The 19,362-nt window shown below is 47.8% G+C and overlaps 2 protein-coding genes across 2 annotated transcripts; one reads left to right on the top strand and one right to left on the bottom strand.

Moving 5' to 3' along the window:
- The first annotated feature begins 186 nt into the window (after nucleotides 1–186).
- Nucleotides 187–4,220, top strand: RGP1 (RGP1 homolog, RAB6A GEF complex partner 1). The gene is made up of 9 exons (XM_066256793.1): nucleotides 187–307; nucleotides 724–858; nucleotides 1,449–1,585; nucleotides 1,873–1,956; nucleotides 2,048–2,197; nucleotides 2,468–2,614; nucleotides 2,851–2,978; nucleotides 3,171–3,360; nucleotides 3,858–4,220. Exons 2-9 carry the CDS (start codon nucleotides 743–745, stop codon nucleotides 4,079–4,081), a joined length of 1,176 nt encoding a protein of 391 aa, XP_066112890.1. The 5' UTR covers nucleotides 187–307; nucleotides 724–742; the 3' UTR covers nucleotides 4,082–4,220.
- Nucleotides 4,221–4,305: 85 nt separating this feature from the next.
- Nucleotides 4,306–10,944, bottom strand: MSMP (microseminoprotein, prostate associated). The gene is made up of 3 exons (XM_066256795.1): nucleotides 5,168–10,944; nucleotides 4,838–4,946; nucleotides 4,306–4,486 (listed from the first exon to the last, which is right to left on the bottom strand). The coding sequence occupies exons 1-3, from the start codon at nucleotides 5,295–5,297 to the stop codon at nucleotides 4,306–4,308; spliced, it is 420 nt and encodes a 139-aa protein (XP_066112892.1). The 5' UTR covers nucleotides 5,298–10,944.
- Between the last annotated feature and the right edge of the window lie 8,418 nt (nucleotides 10,945–19,362).

Here is a 19,362-nt window from a genome sequence, read left to right as displayed (position 1 = left end):
GCAAGGCACCGCCCCCGGGACCGGCCTGGGAGCTCGCGGCGGCTTCAGCTGCGTCCCCGGGCCGCGGCACCAGGTCCCGCAGCGTTGGGCACTGGACTCCGCCGGCCGGTGTCTGGGGGAGCGCCCGCGCCCAGGTGCCAGGCCGTGGGAAGGTGACCCAAAGGCCCAAGACCTGAGCCCCTTCCGGTCCAGCCGGCCGGGTGCTTCCGGCCGGAAGGCGCTCTGCCCCGGGAGAGGGCTGAAGGGAAGTCCCGCCTCTGCCGTGGAGGCTGCCACGCACAGGGCTGTGTTAGAGAGAGGTGGACAGGTATGCCGAGACCCCCCACCCCCACTCCAGTTTCCACCTTGCGAGGTACCTGGGCTGGGGGAGCGAGGTGACTGGTGTCGGTGGCCTTGGTCTGGGACGTGGAACCTTGGAGGATGGGGGCAGAGGCCGGGCTGGGGGTTCAGGGGGGTAGGGGACTAGCCTAGCACTGAGAGAGGGGGGCTGGCGTCTGGGACCCAGAGCGACGCCCTCCCCCCGGCGGTACTGAGCCAGCTGCCTCCACCCCACCCCCCGGCGCCCCGTACCTCCTGTCCGCCTCCCCGCACCCAAATCCAGGCGCTTCCCTGACCCTGTGGTGCTGACCGCTGGTGTTTTCAGCCCTCACCTCACCCTCAGGCTCCTCTCAGAGACACCCCTCTCTGCCATGGTACTGACTTCTGACCTTTGTTTCCTTCTAGGTCCGATTCCGGAGCTGCCATGATTGAAGTGGTTGCAGAGCTGAGCCGAGGTCCTGTGTTTCTGGCAGGGGAGGCGCTGGAGTGTGTGGTGACTGTCACCAACCCCCTGCCCCCTACGGCCACATCTGCATCCAGGTGGGAATGCTAGTACTGAAGAAGGTGGTCCTTCAAGGAGGAAGCTTGGTATCTACAGTGCTAACCTAGAGCTCAGGTTGTCCCGTAGCTACACCACCACCTTCCTGCTCATTGTGCTGTCCTTGAGGAAAAGGGCTGTTTAACAGATGAGGTTGACATTACCCCTCTGCCCTCCTTTCCTTCCTCCTCTCCCATCCCCCTTTTTATCCACAGCATACTTTTCTTTGTTTATCGGTCTCTTTTTCTTTTTTAAATTTATTTTTATTGTATTTATTGGGGTGACATTGGCTAATAAAGTTATATAGGTTTCAAGTGTGCAATTCTATAATACATCATCTGTATATTGTATTGTGTGTTCATTAGCCAAAATCAAGTCTCCTTCCATCACCACTGATCTCTTCTTTACCCTCTCCTACCTCTCTCCCACCCATTTTCCCTCTGGTAATAATGGTTCCTCTGGTGTTCTGGATTTCCTGATTCCTAAGACAGCCACCTAACCATGTTGGTCTCGAGACGATGTGATAGGGAGTTTTGGAGAGCATTGGTGAGGTCAGAAACCCCTCTGATGCCTCTTTTACTTCCTCCCATAGTGAGGCTCTGGCCTGGGCCAGTGCCCAAATCCACTGCCAGTTCCATGCCAGTGAGAGTCGAGTAGCACTGCCTCCTCCAGACTCCAATCAGCCAGATGTTCAGCCTGAGAGCCAGACTGTCTTTCTACCACACCGAGGTTAGAGACAAGGTGTTTGCCTTTGGCAGGAATGGAGTAATTGTTACCAAAGGGTGAAGCTGTTAAATTGTTCCAGTGGGTAATTAGTCTCCGTTACTTAGGGATATGGGGGAATGTAATTGTTGCTTTGGGGTTGTAAGACTGTTGCTATCTCACAACTAGAAAAGAGCGGTAGCTTACTGGAGGCTGCCATTTGTTAGCAGTGCCTTGTGCCCCCAGTTGCTGTGCTAGCCTTATCCAGTACTGGACAGTGGGATCATTAAACTGCAGTTTTCATCTTTTTTTAGGTGAGAGGGGTCAATGTATCCTTTCCACTCCACCAAAAATCCTATTCTGTGACCTGAGGCTAGACCCTGGAGAGTCCAAATCATGTGAGTGACTGTCTCCCATCCCTTCTAAGATTCCTGGAGGGAGGACTTCTCTGGCTGCCCCTGGCTGCCCTGACTACTACTTCCCAACCAGACTCCTACAGCGAAGTGCTGCCCATAGAGGGACCACCCTCCTTTCGAGGTCAGTCAGTCAAGTATGTCTACAAATTGACCATTGGCTGCCAGCGTGTCAACTCACCCATCACTTTACTCAGGGTCCCTCTGAGGGTTCTTGTGCTGACGGGTAAGTAAGGTTTCCCGGAGGGAAGGGCTAGAGAAGAACCTCACCAAAGCAGAAGTGATCTTTAAAGAACTTGTGAGAGGGGCTGGAGGGAAGCTTCCTGGTCTTAGTGATGGTGCGAGGGAGTTATGGAGGAGAAGTTTTGGAGGATAGATTGAGATGTGTACCTCAGCCGTGGCTTCCCTTCAGCCCTCTCAGTTTGGAATCTAAAACCTAACCTCTACTCTTACCTCTTTGCTCCCAGCACTACTTCTCTACTCATTCTCTCTCTAGGCCTTCAAGATGTCCGGTTTCCCCAGGATGAGGCTGTAGCCCCATCCAGTCCATTCCTGGAGGAGGATGAAGGTGGGAAGAAGGATTCATGGCTAGCTGAGCTAGCTGGGGAGCGCCTCATGGCTGCCACATCCTGCCGCAGCCTCCGTGAGAATCCTTTCAACATTGCCTGCCCCACCCCACCCCACCCCACCCTATCCTCCCCTCATAGTATTCCTGTCACAGAGGTGGATTCTCTAACTGCCACATTCTTCTGAGGATCCACTGATACCTCATTCCAGATTATAAAGAAAAGCCCCACCTTTTGGCGTCCTGCTCCCAGCCCTACATTCTCTTTCCAGTGCAGTGTGGACTCCAGGCTTACAGTGTCCCATTTTCCCCAGATCTATACAATATCAGTGATGGCCGAGGAAAAGTTGGGACATTTGGCATCTTCAAATCTGTATACAGACTTGGCGAGGACGTAGTGGGGACCTTAAACTTGGGGGAAGGAACTGTAGCTTGTTTGCAGGTGAGAAGGAAGAGGGGCTTTGGGGATGCTGGGCCTGATAGCTAGGGTAGGAGAAGGGCCTACCTAAAGAGGGGTGGTATGTAGAAGTGGATTATGGGGTCACTCAGGGAAAGCAGGCTGAGGTTAGGCTGCCCTCTTACCTGGAGTCAGCGCTTCCTAATGCCTGCTAGTGCACACTTTTCTTGCTCCCAGTTTTCAGTAAGCTTACAGACCGAAGAGCGTGTACAACCTGAGTACCAGCGGCGCCGCGGGACAGGGGGTGCCCCCTCTGTGTCCCATGTGACTCATGCTCGGCACCAGGAGTCCTGCCTACATACAACCAGAACCAGCTTCTCCCTGCCCATCCCTCTCAGCTCCACCCCAGGCTTCTGCACAGCCATTGGTGAGACCCTGACCATTGCTGGAGAGGGGAAGAGAGAGTGAAATGTGTTTAGGTAGAGTGTAATCACGCCTGATTCCTAACACACTCACAGACATACCCACATCCAGCCTCTGACCTCAAACACTTTCTCAGATCTTCAGCCTGCTTCCTAGATGCACCGGCCCCTAAACTTTTCACAGCTTTGCACATCTCCCCTGCCCCTTCCCACTTTGACCATGTCACTCACTGATTTCTGATTCCCCGGCAGCTTTACTTCAGGCTACCAGTCTTGACTGTCTCACACTTGGGTTATTAGATTCTTAACACTGTTATCCTTATTGTCACATTTCTGACTAAGGCACTCTATTTCTTCAGAGAAACCCTTGAGCCTACCTTCCTGTCATGTGACTTCTCCCCCTCTTCGCGAACATAAGTTTTCGCTCATTTGCTAACCACGCCCTGTCATTGGCTTTTACTTCTGGCTTCTAATGCCTCTACCTATGTCTTTTTTTCTACAGTGTCCCTGAAGTGGCGATTGCATTTTGAATTTGTAACATCCCGAGAACCAGGTTTGGTGCTACTACCTCCTGTGGAACAGCCCGAGCCCGTCACCTGGACAGGGCCTGAGCAAGTGCCTGTAGACACCTTCAGCTGGGACCTCCCCATCAAGGTGCTACCTACAAGCCCGACCCTGGCCTCATATGCGGCCCCGGGCCCCAGCACCAGTACCATAACCATCTGAAATTGGCTCACTGCAGCACTGCTTTCTTCAGGATATTGAGAACTCAGCACCTGGACTCTAGTAGGGCCATTTTTCCCACCTGGGGCCCAATGGCACGGACAATGAGAAGCAGGCTTTCAGCTGTAGCATTAATTTATTTATTCAGAATAAATTGGCAGCTGCTAGTGGTTTCCCTGGAAGTGGCAGCAGCAGTGGGCAGTCAGCAGAAGGGTGGTCAGTTGAGTTTAGTTGGAGAGGGGAGCAGGAGCCCCAGGAACAGGGGTGTTGGCTGAGCCCCACTCTGGGTCAGGCCCGCCCCCTTTGCAGGGCAGCCGAGGGTCAGATTTTTGCACCAGGGAGAATTGGCAGGTTCCCGCCTCCTGTCGTACCTCACACTCAGCAGGGAAGTCAATGGGATGCTGGGACCTAGGGAATGAAAGGATGGGGAAGGAGTCAGCATATTCCCTTTATTCCCACCCACAGCCCCTCTCCCAGCATCCCTCTCATACCTCCCTAGTGCCCTTTTGGTCCCCCTAACTAAATTCTCACCTACCACGGATGGATTTTTAAAATTTCATAGCTGGACTATTTTCCCTCTAGATTTACCACTGCCTCCCTCACTTTGTAGCCTGAAGCCTTCTCTCACACTGTTGCTGGTCCCTTCAGGTTTGGCCAGCCTCATACTACTATTCTTTTCCTCCTAACATGATAGCATGCCCTGGCCATCTCAGTCACTCACATCACTGCCATTCTCTCTGGCCAGTTTTGGTCACTCACGTGTCACAGCAGCCCACACCGACGGGATGCAGACAGGTGCAATGGAAACAGTCTTTGCGGAGCCAAGATTCACCCAGAGTAAAATATTTCCCTTCATAGTGGCAGGGGGCTAGGGAAGAACAGAAATATTAAACGTGTAAGGGCATGGTGGTGGCCGATGGAATCACTCAGGAGTAGGAGAGAGGAAGTGCACACTGCCCCCATATTTAGTCTCCTATTTCTGAGCTGGGAGAAGTCTGGGTATTCTGACAGGATCATGTCTAAGCAACCCCTCCTCCCAGCGAGTGCCCTCTGTTCTTTGTCCTTTTCTAATGCCTTACCCAGCTTTACCTTGAGCTTGGAAGTAGCATTTGCTGTGGACTCCTGGGTGCTGGAGGAGCAGAGATATCACCAAGCAGATGGTCCCCCAGCCTCGCAGGACCCCCTTAGCCTGTCCAGCCCAGAGCATCCTTAAGGCCATTCCTGTAGCACAGCCCTTTTGGACCCTTGGCTTTTCTGTTCAGGCTACTCTGGTCTTGTCTCCTTGGCTTTTCTTTGTTTCTCTCCTTGTCTCAGTTTCCGTCTTTTCCCCTGGGCTCCTGTCTCACACCATCTCCGTGCCCTCTGCTCTCACAGGCTTGGAGATGTTTATAAAGTGAGGACCCTGGCCCCCTGCTGAGTAGAGCTGGAAAAGCTGTAACTCTGTTTCCTGGGGTGAGGGCATGAAAACAAGAGGTCCAGCTTTAACAAGCTGTGAGAGCTGATTCATGCCCCTGCACAGCTAGGGGGAGGGAGGTGGCCATGGAAGGGGCACTGGACTGGGCACTTCCTCAGCAAGGAGGTGGGAGGGGTAAGGGCCCCCAGGTGGTCTCCAGACCTCTTCTCTGACCTGGAGAGAAGGAAGCATTCCACCAACTCCACCCCTCTCCCCACCACACACTCTCTCCAGGGGTGGATGTGCTGGGATCCCTGCCTGGACCGGAGGGAGGCATTTCCTGGGGATGGCTAATCCTGTGCCCCAGCCAAACCAAGGAGCTGTTGTAGGGTGCGACAGCCAGAGACTTCAGGAGAGTGAACAAGGCACCTGGAGTGGAGAATGTTTCTCTCAGACCCTAGGGTAGGGTCTCCCTGGAGTACCCTAGAGACATGCTGCCCCTTAGTGATGGGGGGGGGGGCAATGGGAAGGGTGTCTCTTCCACGGGCATCTGAAGATGGATTCTCCAGTGTTCATCACCCAAACATACAGCAGATATAGATCTCCCCATATCTGGGGGTGGTCCTTGCAAAGAGGAACACCCCTAAATGCTCTAACAGTATGAGTCACTCCCAGTTTCCCAAAAGTACCCTCTGTCCTGGATAGTATGGAATGAGGATTTAGGAATCTATCCTTTGACATCCTCTTTTGGGTTTCCTGCAAGTTCTGGAGAACCTCAAAATGGGTAATTAAGAGCAGAGATTGCAGAGTCAGACTACTTGGATTCAGACCCTGACTTAAGAGCTATATGACTTTGGGCAAGTTACTTCTCTAAACCTGTTTTCTTATCTATAAATTGGGGTAGCGATACTCATAGGGTTAAGAGAATTAAATTAGATAATGTACGTCATCTGTCCTTGGCATAGAGTCCTCAAAATATTAGCTACTGTGGTTGGTGCTAGAGCTCAGAGACAAAATGGGTAGACATTTTTTTTTTATTTCAATTTTTTTTCCCCCAGAGACAGAGTCACAGAAAGGGACAGATAGGGACAGACAGACAGGAACGGAGAGAGATGAGAAGCATCAATCATCAGTTTTTTGTTGTGACACCTTAGTTCATTGATTGCTTTCTCACTTGTGCCTTGACCGCGGGCCTTCAGCAGACCGAGTAACCCCTTGCTCGAGCCAGCAACCTTGGGTCCAAGCTGGTGAGTTTTGCTCAAACCAGATGAGCCCGCGCTCAAGCTGGCGACCTCGGGGTCTCGAACCTGGGTCCTCCTCATCTCAGTCCAACGCTCTCTCCACTGCACCACCGCCTGGTCAGGGTAGACATTACTTTTAATGATACTGAGCTGCTATCTCCTGCTGGACTTCTGTCCTTTTCACACTCGTTCTCCATGTCATCTTACCATCACCTTCAAACACTATCTTCAGGAGCATTTTGGTTTTGGTCCTTGTATCCTTGAAACGCTACATGTTTGGTTTGAGAAACAGTGTTGCTGATAAAGCTACTTTCCCTTGGCCTTTACTGTCACTGCTACCCTAGGAAGAGGTATCATTTTCTTATCCTTCCAGCTTATTTTAGGACGCCTGCTTTTTCTCATGGATTTTGATCCATTTCTTCCTGCCCTCATTCATGCAAACTCTTGAGTTCTTTCTGATCCCTCTAATGCTGGCCATCTGTTTGGTACTAATGGCCCCTCGCTAAACTAGAGTTCTTCCCCTTTTCCACACTGGGGCACCGCTGTTCCAGGTATTCCCCTCTTACCTGCAGGGCCAGTCACTTTGGCATGTATTTTATTTTTCCTTGTAAGTCTCCAGTCTCGTGTGCTCCAAGACTCCCACTCCCTGTCAGCCAGTGGATCAGATACAACTACTCCGGCTGACTTTCGTAGAGGACTACTCTGCCTCTCACCTCTTCACCAATCAGAAACAACTCATCAGTCCACCTCAGACTCCCTGTTTGTCCTCTTCCAAGGAGACAGCGTAAATGGAAGGAGATGCAAACTGTACTACACATTCACCCTAGTCAGGCCTGATACCCTTTCCACTTCAGAGGAGTGCCAAGAGAGAGAAGAAAACTCACGGTTGCAGCAGGGTGCCCTGATGTAGGCTGGTATGTGGGAGGCATGGCCTTGGACTGCCCTCTTGATTAGAGCGGGTGCTGGAAGGCCCGTCTACCACAGGGGCCCAATGGCCTTGTCCGCGGTCTGTAGCTCTGCAGCTGCGTTTCTGCGGGAGGGACGCTCGTTGACACCCTGGAAGTCTGGACCATAGACTGCCTTCTGCTTCTGCAACCTGGACCCAGACTCGGAGGGAGCGGACACTTGGAGAGCTAGAGAGCATGAAGGTGGTGATGGTGCTGAAAAGCAAAGGGGCCCCGAGTGGATTGGGATTGGTGTGAGGTAATGGGGCCAGATGAGAGCTATCTGTGATGAAGATAAGGTAGGAGTAGGTGGCTTCTAGGAAGACAGGTTGGGCCGTCCCTGTCACAGAAGTTGGGGAATGGCAGGGAGGTGTTTGAACCCACTCGCATGCCTGTTGTATGTGTGTGTGCATCAGTGTAGCTTCGTGGGGCTTGATGCGGAGCGCGCGCGCGCGTGCAGAAGTTGTCAGTGGTTAGGGCTCGACCCCGTGATTCCTGCAGCCTTGCGGATGCCAGTTGCGGGGGCCCGTCTGTTGGTGCGGGGGTGGTTGGCGCCCGGCGCCCGCACGGGTACAGAAAACATCCGCCGGAGGCCTGGCCGGGCAGCGCTCCAGCGGCGCTGGGCAGGTGCGCGCGGTGAGGAAGTGAGCGCATTCCGGCCCCCGGCCGCCGCCCGCCCTCCGGTGAGTCACCGCTGACCCCCACCGCCTTGGCCGGATAGGGGGGATTGGCTGCTGCGGCGGGGAGGTTTGGGGGCGGCCAGGAGGGCTGGGCGGGAGCACTCGGGAGAGTTGGGGTAGGGGGAGGCTGAGGGGTGCAGGTCCTGGTTTCGCCCCAGGTAGGAAAGACCTAATAGAGGCTAAATGCAGTTTGTTCCTGAGTGGAGGCAGGCAGGAGCGAGCCCCTGGGAGAACGTCGTGGAACATGGAGAAGGCCCTCCCGTGGGGAGGGAAACGGGCCCAGGCAAAACGGAGAGACCGAGTCCCGGAGGCCCAGAAAGGGGAGAGAGGGCTGCTGGGCTGCGGAGACGGAGCAAAGGGGACGGGCACCTCACCAGTGTAGGCCTTGGGCAGCCAGAGACTTTCATGTCAGGAAGGTGGGGATGGCCAGCCCCTAGACTAGGTAGGGTCAGTATAGAGGTCTGCGCACGGGGAGAGTAGGTTAGGCCATAGGGGCAGTTAGGGTTATTTAGGTACAGTCGTGACTAGGTTATTAAGGCCTTTGAATGTAGGTGTGAGGAATTGGATTTGGTCTCTCAGCCAGGAGTTAGTGAATGCCTTAAAGGCAGGGTTATCTATGTCTAGCATTACTGCCTGCCATTCAGTCATTTTCCAAAAAAACGACACATTGATTTGCTAATTTGTACAGTCATTTAAAATTGCATTTAAAATATCTACTTAATCCTGTTGAATTTTTTAAAAGAAAATTTGAAAAATCTGATTCAATATTTAATTTAAAATCCAAAGTGAGGCTATTAAGATTAGTTATATGGTGTTGAATCTTTTCCTTTGTCTTGCCTCCACTTTTCCCTCACAGATTTGACCGAATTCTGTGTTGTTAATGTCTCCGTTTTCTCTATCAGTAGCATAGCACTTCCAGTTTTCCTCTCCCTAATGTTATATTCTTTATTTTTTTAAGTATTTTATTTATTTTTTTAGAGAGAGAGAGAGAGAGAAGGGGGGAAGTGCAGGAAGCATCAACTTCCATATGTGCCTTGACCAGGCAAGCCAGGGGTTTCGAACCTGCAACCTCAGCATTTCAGGTCGATGCTTTACCCACTGCGCCACTACAGGCCAAGCTATAGTCTTTATTTTTAACCTTAACTTTATTTCCTCCCTGTGCAGCCCTTTGACCTGCCCTAAGTATCCTGAACTGAGTGAAACATTTCTTGGGATGGGGGCTTTGGGCTACAGTATACAAAGACAAGTAACTCTGTTTTACTGTATATGTTAGGTTACTTAGTATCTTTTGTGGATTTGTATGTAACTGCAAAGTTTCTATATATACCTTGTGGTTGATAAAGAGAAAGCTAAAGCTGTTTTGTTCATGTAGTATTTCTACAACATAGCAATTTATATCCAATTCTCTTCTAAAATCAACTCTAAAATGGTATTTGATATTTGTCTCAGAAACTCACTCTAATTCTGTCATGATCTTTATAATTTATGTTGTCTTGGGCCAATAGCAAGTACAAGGATTAAGATCTTCATAATTTATTTTACAGATCCTTAAATGCTGCAGTTATGGCTTTTGCCTGAAACAAGAAAATCTGGGTCAGTTAATTAAAAGAAAAAACTCCTACTTTGGGCCCAGTTGCTTTCTCCTGTGATGTTTCAGCTCCAGCACTACCTTATTCCCAGTGGCCTTTGCCTTCATTCCTTCTTTGCTCTCCTGGGCATCTTTAGAGGAAAACTTCACACCAACTTCCTCTTACTATAAATTCTACCTCCCCTCAACTCTACACTTCTCTTTGCCAACATACACCACAGCTTCTTCATTGATTTTTTTTTTTTAAGTTCACAGCCCTTTCTGGCTCTTTTCCATCTTTAACACTCTTGTTGACATCTCTTTTTTCTCCTTTCTCTTTGGGAAGACCTCTGATTTTTAAAAGGTTATGTTTTATTTATTCTGTGTGATCTACTTCTGTCTTCTTTCCTCTTCCAGCACCTTTTTCTTTTTTCTTTTTTTTAATTTTTAATTTTTGTATTTTTTCTAAGTGAGAAGTGGGGAGGCAGACAGACAGACTCCTGCATGCGCCCAACTGGGTTCCACCCAGCACGCCCACCAGGGTGTTATGCTCTTCCCATCTGGTCTATTGCTCTATTGCAACTGGAGCCATTCTAGCACCTGAGGCGGAGGCCATGGAGCCATCCTCAGCACCGGGGCCAACTTTGCTCCAATGGAGCCTTGGCTGCAGGAGGGGAAGAGAGAGATAGAGAGAAAGGAGATGAGGGAAGGGTGGAGAAGCAGATGGGTGCTTCTCCTGTGTGCCCTGGCTGGGAATCGAACCCGGGACTTCCACACACTGGGCCGATGCTCTACCACTGAGCCAGCCAGCCAGCTTTCTTATTCTGGACTATTTACAAACTCTATTATGCTACTTTCACCAAGGCTTCAGCCTTCCTTTTGTGATTAAACAGTGTTTCTCTAGATATAGCACAAGATGCCTATATTTTCATTATTTTTCCTACAAGAAGAAAAGTTTTCAAATTCACATCTACTTTAGTCTCTTCTTCCCACATTTTGCATCCATAAGCATGATGCGATCACTATTATAAAGCCCACTGAGTGACCACTTAAGCCTGGTGTTGGGCTAGGCACTGTATACTGAATTTCATAATCTTAGTGTCAGATTCCTAAATGTTTACCAACAGTAGATGCTATCATGTGTGTGTGCATGAATATTCTCATGTACACACAGACTGAAATGCACAGATAATAGAACCATAAGTCAATATTTGAATATGAATTTGTATTTAATATATTGCATTATAAACAGATTAGATATGTTTTGGGTGGGAGATGAGGATAGGTAAATTTATAGCTAGGATAGAATTTTAAGAGACAGCATCCTTTGATATTCTGTATCCAGACTAGAGAAGGATGAGAGAAGAGTCATTCCTGTGATGATGAGGAGACCTCATGTAAAGCACTGAGTTTGAGGAGCTGAGAGAGACTTGTAAGGCTGTGGTGAATGGCAGATGGATGGGATGGAGAAGCCAGAGTTTCAAAAACATACTATTTCTATACCCAAAACATTATCTCTGGCAGAGAATATAAAAGATTCTACAGTTGTAGTACTGATTTCAACTATAGTCAAGTTTCCATTAATAACCTATATTGCTCTTTGACACAATGTGGAAGAAATCACTTCATTTTCAGTGTGGCAGCTCTTTATTTATTAATTTGGCAGCTTTTTAAAGATTTAAAAAGGGCTTGTTTTTTGCTAGCTTATTTTTCTAAGCTCCCCCCCCCCCCCGCCTTCAGTACTATCCAGTAGAACTTTTTGCAGTGATGGAAATGTTCTCTACTTGTCCTGTCTAGTCATTAGCCACCAACCAACTGTGGCTATTGAACACTGGAAATGTGGCTAATATGACTAAGAAATGGAATTCTAATTTTATTTAATTTAAATGTAAATAACCAGATGAGGCAAGTGCCTCTTGTGTTAGCCAGCTCTTAAAACTTTGGCCCTGGCCGGTTGGCTCAGCGGTAGAGCGTCGGCCTGGCGTGCGGGGGACCCGGGTTCGATTCCCGGCCAGGGCACACAGGAGAAGCACCCTGTGCTTCTCCACCCCTCCCCCTCTCCTTCCTCTCTGTCTCTCTCTTCCCCTCCCGTAGCCAAGGCTCCATTGGAGCAAAGATGGCCCGGGCGCTGGGGATGGCTCCTTGGCCTCTGCCCCAGGCGCTAGAGTGGCTCTGGTCTCGGCAGAGCGACCCCCGGGAGGGGCAGAGCATCGCCCCCTGGTGGGCAGAGCGTCGCCCCTGGTGGGCATGCCGGGTGGATCCCGGTCAGGCGCATGCGGGAGTCTGTCTGACTGTCTCTCCCAGTTTCCAGCTTCAGAAAAATACACAAAAAAACAAAAACAAAAAACAACTTTGGAACTTACCTCCTTGTCACATGGCTGTCTTTAGGCTATTCCAAAAAAATCTTATGATCACCTCAAACACAGTAAAAACATGCATAACTGGGCTCTTAATCTGTTTGAAGGCGTGTCTTACATGTTACAATTGAGAAAAAACACAAACTCAACCCCTGGAGTCCTGATAGTAATGTCAGGTTTTTTTGTTGTTTTGTTTTAATATTTATTTATTGATTTTAGAAAGAGGAGAAGTGCGAGAGGCAGAAAGGTTGATCTGATCCTGTATGTACCCTGACCCAGGATCAAACCCATAGCCTTTGCATATCAGGATGATGCTCTGACCAGCTGATCTATCTGGCCAGGGCAGTAATGTCAGCTTTTATTGAAGTTTTCTTAGAAGGGGTAGAAGATGGTTTTATCTCATCTCCCATAACTCAAAGCAAAACTTAAAAAAAAAATTCCTCATTTAATCTTTTTCTTTCCCTAAAAGAAAGAGTTCCTAAAGTCCCTCTCCTTACAGTGACTGCCAAATCTCTTCCTTCTCTTTTCCCTTCTTTCTCACAAACAACTGTCCTCCTTGAGCCTTCCTCCTACGTTCCTTCTGCCCTCTTCCTCTCACGGAAGAGCTCTTAGGTGTGCTCATGCTTCCCCAACTCCTCTTCCCTTACATTATCTCTGCTCAGGAAAACCAAGGAACTTTTTCTGAACCCATCTTTCTTGGGAGGTGATTATAACAAGGTCATAAATAACTTTTATTCTTCTTTCCACATCATTCTTGACCTCCTTTTAGGAGTCTTTTCATTTTCTTTCTTTTTTTCTCATTGCTGAAGTCTTTGGCATTCATTTTGCAAAAGTTTCCCTAACATTTTTTCATTCCAGATCTATGTTTGACAAACCCTAAAGCTACTTCTTCACAGTTCCTTTATCCATTTGTCTTTCAATTTTTTTTTTTTTTGCTTAGTTGTTATTTTAACACATTTATCATCTCTTTACCAGCCTTCTACCCATGAATAGGCTGCATCTGCTGAGGGAGCTGCACTCACTCCCACTGTTGTACCTGGTGCCTCATGCACCCGTGAGTCCTTTTTCTACTCACCATTGTTGCCCATACCTGCCTGCCTTTGTTGTCTGTTCTTCTAATGTCCTTAGCCACGTCTTTAACAACATTCACTATTTTTTAAAAGTCATTTTGAGACTCTCATTTTTCCCAGGGCATCTCTCATGAGTCTCTGTACTGTGATATAAAACCGTGTGTGTAACGTTGATTTCTGTGGATTGCGGGTGATGGAGTCGAAGGGCAGAATATTCTCTCAGCCATGGCACTAATGCTGCAGGCTGGATAATTTTTTGTTGGGGGGGTGGGCTATCCTATATACTGTAGGATGTTTAGCAGCATCCCTGGCCTCTACCCACTAAGATGTCAGAAGCCCTCTTAGTTGTGACAATGCAAAATATCTCCAGACATTGCTAAACATGCTCTGGAGGGTAAAATTTCCCCACCATCACCCCTTGTTGAGAACTACTATTCTAGAATATCACCCTTCTGAAATTGATAGATGGTTATACTTTTTCTTCCCAATTGCTGATTTGTTTGCTTAGCCTGGATTTTCAAAAGTGTGGTCTTTGTCTTACTTGGTAAGAGGTTGCCCCTTAAAATTGCAGGTTCCTCTTCTCATCCTAGTCCTACTGAATCAAAAAGGCTAGAAATGGAATCTGGAAATCAAATTTTTACAAGACGGCACCCCCAGCTGCTCCCCAAACGGTAATTTTTATGCCCTATATTTGACCCTCCTGTGGCATAACTGCTGTATTACCCACATTTTTTTCCTGCAAGTCTTCCTGGTGCTCCAGCTTCGCTTCCGCTCTTGGCCTCAGGATGCCAACACAAATAGGGAGGCCTCAGGTTACCAGGACAACTGGAGCACAGGAAACCATAAAGGCTCAGCGATCCCACAAGGCATCACAGATGGTGGCTGTGACTGCTTGCTTTCTCCTTAGGGACTCAGTCATACTACTCCCTATTCTCAAACAGCCCAGAATGGCAGATACCTAGGCCCAGTCAGCAGACCCTGATTTTACAGACCTGGTAGTGGGATATGGAATGGGTAGGATGAAGAATGGTGAATAAAGCTGTTTTACATTGATATTCCATGTTACCTCAGTGATAACTGAGTTCTGAACTGGTAAGAATTATATTCCCCTGAGAGTTGATAAGATTATGAGCTCTAGAGTTTTTCTATTTGCTTCATTGGACCTTGAGTCTTGGATTTCTTTGGATACCTGGCTAGATGTTTTCACAATTTGCTTTAGGTCAAAGATGTAGCAGTCAGTCTACTCCTGGTACATTGGGAGCAGCTCATATTCAGCAAGAAAAGAATAGTTAATATATAATGAATTTGGGTTCTACTTTTATTTCATTATGAAGCTAGACATTTATTTTAAGGCAGATCATCTTGTTTGATTAAAGTCTTTAAAGTCATGAGTGAATAAACATCTACTTGCATTTAGATGCTTAGAAAAGAATGAACTGATCCCAAACCAGAGCAGGCTGCCTCCACAGAACATTCATGGCAGCCAGAGCAAGGGAGAATAAAGGGTAATAAGGCGGAGTCAACAGCTCTTTTCGAACAGTTGAAAGAAAGACTGTCCTGTGGGAGAGGGGTTAGATTTATTTGGTTTAGTTCCAAAGATGGAATACAGACCTTTATTTTAAATGACAGTGATGGGGAAAGATTTAGCTTAATAAGGAAGAACGTTTGAATAGTTAGAGGACCTCAAATTGAAATGAGCTGAATCATTAGGCAGTGAATTATTTGTGACTGAACTGTTTATATAGAGCAGTGGTTCTCAACCTTTTTTTAAAATTTATTCATTTTAGAAAACAGAGAGAGAGATAGAGAGAGAGAGAGAGAGAGAGAGAGAGAGAAGGGGGGAGGAGCAGGAAGCATCAACTCCCATATGTGCCCTGACCGGGTAAGCCTAGGGTTTTGAACCGGCAACCTCAATGTTACAGGTCGACGCTTTATCCACTGCGCCACCACAGGTCAGGCTGGTTCTCAACCTTTCTAATGCCGTGACCCCGCAATACAGTTCCTCATGTTGCGGTGACCCCAAACCAAAAAATAATTTTGGTGGCTACTTCATAACTGTAATTTGCTACAGTTATGATTCGGAATGTAAATACCTGATATGCATTATGTATTTTCCAATAGCTTTAGGCGACCCTGCCGGGGTTGTGACCCATAGGTCGAGAACCGCTGATAGAGAGGTTAGATTACCATTTACACGAGATTTGGATGAGATTTTGGACATAACTTGGGTTTGACCTATAAGGAGAAGCAGGAAAATTTGTTAGAAGCCAATTCATCTTCTCTATTATATGATTTTGTGGCAACTATTAAAGTCATTGCTATTTTCCTAGGCACCTCTGCCAATTTTACCTTCCTTGTGACATTAAGTATTAGAGTACTTGGTAGTAGAGTCTTTAGAGATTTCTCAAATGTTGTTGTTCCCTACTCCTCTGGAGATTCCTCAAGAATGCCTCGGGCAGCAGAGAGGTGACATTAAGGATAGCTGGTGCTCTGAACCCCTTAGCCAGGCTTCAACCAGAATAATCTTGTTTTGTAAAATGTTTTTTTTTTTTTGGAGGGGGTGGTTCTTATGAAAAATAATCTGAGGCCCCAATAGTCCAGGTTCTTAATTTTATTGACAGGTAGACTGAGATAGGGAGCAGGGAAGTGCCTTGCCAAAAGGTCACATGGCTAATAAATTTCAGAGTTGGAATTCAGATCTAGCTCTTCTAATTCCAATAATTTGTTTTTTCCACTTCACTAGTCTACCTTCTTATAATTCTGTAAAAGTTTCTCCCAATTTCACTGGCCACGACAGAAGTCCAGAATTCTATTTCTTCAGCTCTACTATTCTCTATTAGCCACTGAAGGTCTCTCTGCTGTCAAATCTCTCCTTCTGGTCTATATCATATACATTGTTGCCATGGTATTCTTCATGAAACATTGTCTTCATCTTGACATTTACTTGCTCAAAAACCTTTTCCATATTGTCTAAAAGAAGTTCTCAGCCTGACACATTGTTACCATTCTTTAGAATCTTCATTGTTCCACTGAACTTGAGTACAAATCCATCCTATTATGGGTAATTAATAGGCTGTATAATAGTGAGGTTAACTGAGTCCCACCTTACTCATAGACTCCAATTTTGGCTGGATTTTTGTGTGTACAGTTTTAATCAGAGATGGTGAGAAGATACAAAAGAAATAGAAGATCAACTTTCATAAAATGTTGCATAACAATGTTTAATACAATCCTACTTATAGTATACATAGGTGCTTAAAAAAAAAACACCCAAGAATGAAGTGTATAGAAATTGTCTGGAAGAGAACACACCAAATTGGTAATGGATGTTGACTCTAATGAGGGGGATTGAGAAAGGAAAGGGGATAGGGGAGAAAGGGGATACTTAAAACATTTATTTTTCCACTTAGCAGAGCCTCACAGGATGGAAGGGAAACCTAAGGAACCCGGCGTGAAACTAACAGATAGAGGAGGAACTGCTCAACTGCCTTGCCAGGCTCCCTTGCAAACCATTTCTTTGCTTCTCCAACCACTCATCTAAGACGTCAAGTCCCAGGAGATCCTTTGATATGTCAAGCTTAAGTCAGTGCCACGATGGCTCTGTTTGGACATAGGGAGAAAGGTTCTGGGGGAAAGAGCCTCGAGGAAAATTCCTTGGCTTCTGTTGAGGGAGAGGAAACATTTGATTTTACTCTCCCAGGAAGGCTGTACCCAGAGTGGGAGAGTTAATTACCTAGAGGCCATCAGAGTACTCATGAAGCGGGCATAGCGATGCTGGAAACTACAAAAGACAATGTGCAGTGAATTCGTGACCTCTCCCGCAAATTATTTTTTTTTTATTTTATTTTTTTTACAGATAGAGGGATAGATAGGGACAGACAGACAGGAATGGAGAGAGATGAGAAGCTTCAATCATCAGTTTTTCGTTGTGACACCTTAGTTGTTCATTGATTGCTTTCTCATATGTGCCTTGACCGTGGGGCTACAGCAGAGCGAGTAACCCCTTGCTTGAGCCAGCGACCTTGGGTCCAAGCTGGTGAGCTTTGCTCAAACCAGATGAGCCCACGCTCAAGCTGGAGACCTCGGGGTCTCGAACCTGGGTCCTCGGCATCCCAGTCCGATGCTCTATCCACTGCGCCACCGCCTGGTCAGGCCCGCAAATTATTTTTTTAAAGACATTTTTATTAATTTTTTTTTGTATTTTTCTGAAGCTGGAAACGGGGAGAGACAGTCAGACAGACTCCTGCATGCGCCCGACCGGGATCCACCCGGCACGCCCATCAGGGGCGATGCTCTGCCCCTCCGGGGCGTCGCTCTGCCGCGACCAGAGCCACTCTAGCGCCTGGGGCAGAGGCCAAGGAGACATCCCCAGCACCGGGGCCATCTTTGCTCCAATGGAGCCTTGGCTGCGGGAGGGGAAGAGAGAGACAGAGAGGAAGGAGGGGGGGGTGGAGAAGCAAATGGGCGCTTCTCCTATGTGCCCTGGCCGGGAATCAAACCCGGGTCCCCCGCACACCAGGCCGACGCTCTACTGCTGAGCCAACCGGCCAGGGCTTAATTTTTATATATATGGAGAGAAACATCAATTTGTTGTTCTACCCATTCATGTATTCACTGGTTGATTCTTTTTTTTTTTTTTTTTAATTAAGTAAGAGGCGAGGCAGGAGGCAGGGAGGCAGAGACAGACTCCTGCATGTGCCCCAACTTGGATCAACTCAGCAAGCTTCTTATAGAGGGATGCTCTTCTCATATGGGGCCACTGCTCCGTTGCTTGGCAACTGATCTATTTCAGTGCCTAAGGTCAGGCCATAGAGCATATTCAGAGCCCAGGGCCAAAGTGCTCCAACCATTGAAGCCATAGCTGCAGAAGGGGTGGAGAGTGAGAGAGAAGGGGGAGAGGGAGGGGTGAAGAAACAGATGGTTGCTTCTCCTGTGTGCCCTGACTGAGAATTGAACCTGGGACTTCCACATACCAGGCTGATACTCTACCGCTGAGCCAACGGGCCAGGTCTCACTGGTTGATTTTTTTTTTTTTTTTTTTTTTTTTTTTGTGACATAGAGAGGGACAGATAGGAAGGGAGAGAGATGAGAAGTATCAGTTCTTCTTGTGGCACCTTAACTGTTCATTGATTGCTTTCTCATATGTGCCTTGACAGGGGTTGGAGGTGGTGCAAGTGACCCCTTGCTCAAGTGACCTGGAGCTCAAGCCAGTGACCTTGGGCTTCAAGCCAGTGACCATGGGGTCATGTCTATGAGCCCATACTCAAGCCAGTGACCCTGATTTCAAGCTGGTGAACCCGTGCTCATGCCGGAGACCTTGGGGTTTTGAACCTGGGTTCAAAGTGTGATGCTGTCCCAGTCTGCTGCTCTATCTACTGCACCACCACCTGGTTAGCACCCCCCCCACACACACACACACACATGCTTCTTATCTGCAGCTTTATCCTAGACCTTTATTGGCCCAACCCAAGCCCTTTGGTGTGGTTTTTACACTTACTGGAGATTGGGGGGGGGGGAGCTTGGAGGAGAGAAGTATAAGGTAGGGCAGGCAGATAGAGGATGGTTATTAGGTGTTACTTTGCTTTTTCTCCTTCCTTTGTTTACACAGAAAGCTTTACCAGTGCCTGACAATTTTAAAAGTGATTATAATGAACATTTGTACATCAAGTTACACAAATAAGAACCTGATAAAAAAAATCTGGCTACCATAACAACCTGCTCATGTAGAGTGTGGCCAGAGAGCGTTTCTGCCCACGTGTGTGCACGCGTGCGCATGTGTGTGTGCGCGCACGCGCACACCTGTGTTCCTACCAGTACACACGCCAGATGGTTTTTTGTCCTCTTTGGGTAGTCCAGGCCCCATCAGAGTATGTACTAGAAGTGTTCTGTTTCCCCACTGTGGGAATTCTTCACTTTTGAAGCATTAACTTTCTGATAAAAATCACTTTCCCCAAATCAGTATAGCTTAGGCCTGATTTAAAAAAAAAATTAACTTGAGTTCATCATGAGAGGGTGTGCAAATTCACACTCTA

This window comes from Saccopteryx bilineata, chromosome 2 (genome assembly GCF_036850765.1).
Source record: "Saccopteryx bilineata isolate mSacBil1 chromosome 2, mSacBil1_pri_phased_curated, whole genome shotgun sequence".
Classification (NCBI taxonomy): Eukaryota; Metazoa; Chordata; class Mammalia; order Chiroptera; family Emballonuridae; genus Saccopteryx; species Saccopteryx bilineata.
The sequence above is the reverse complement of the archived record's forward strand: the minus strand, read 5'-3'. Positions and strand labels throughout refer to the sequence as shown.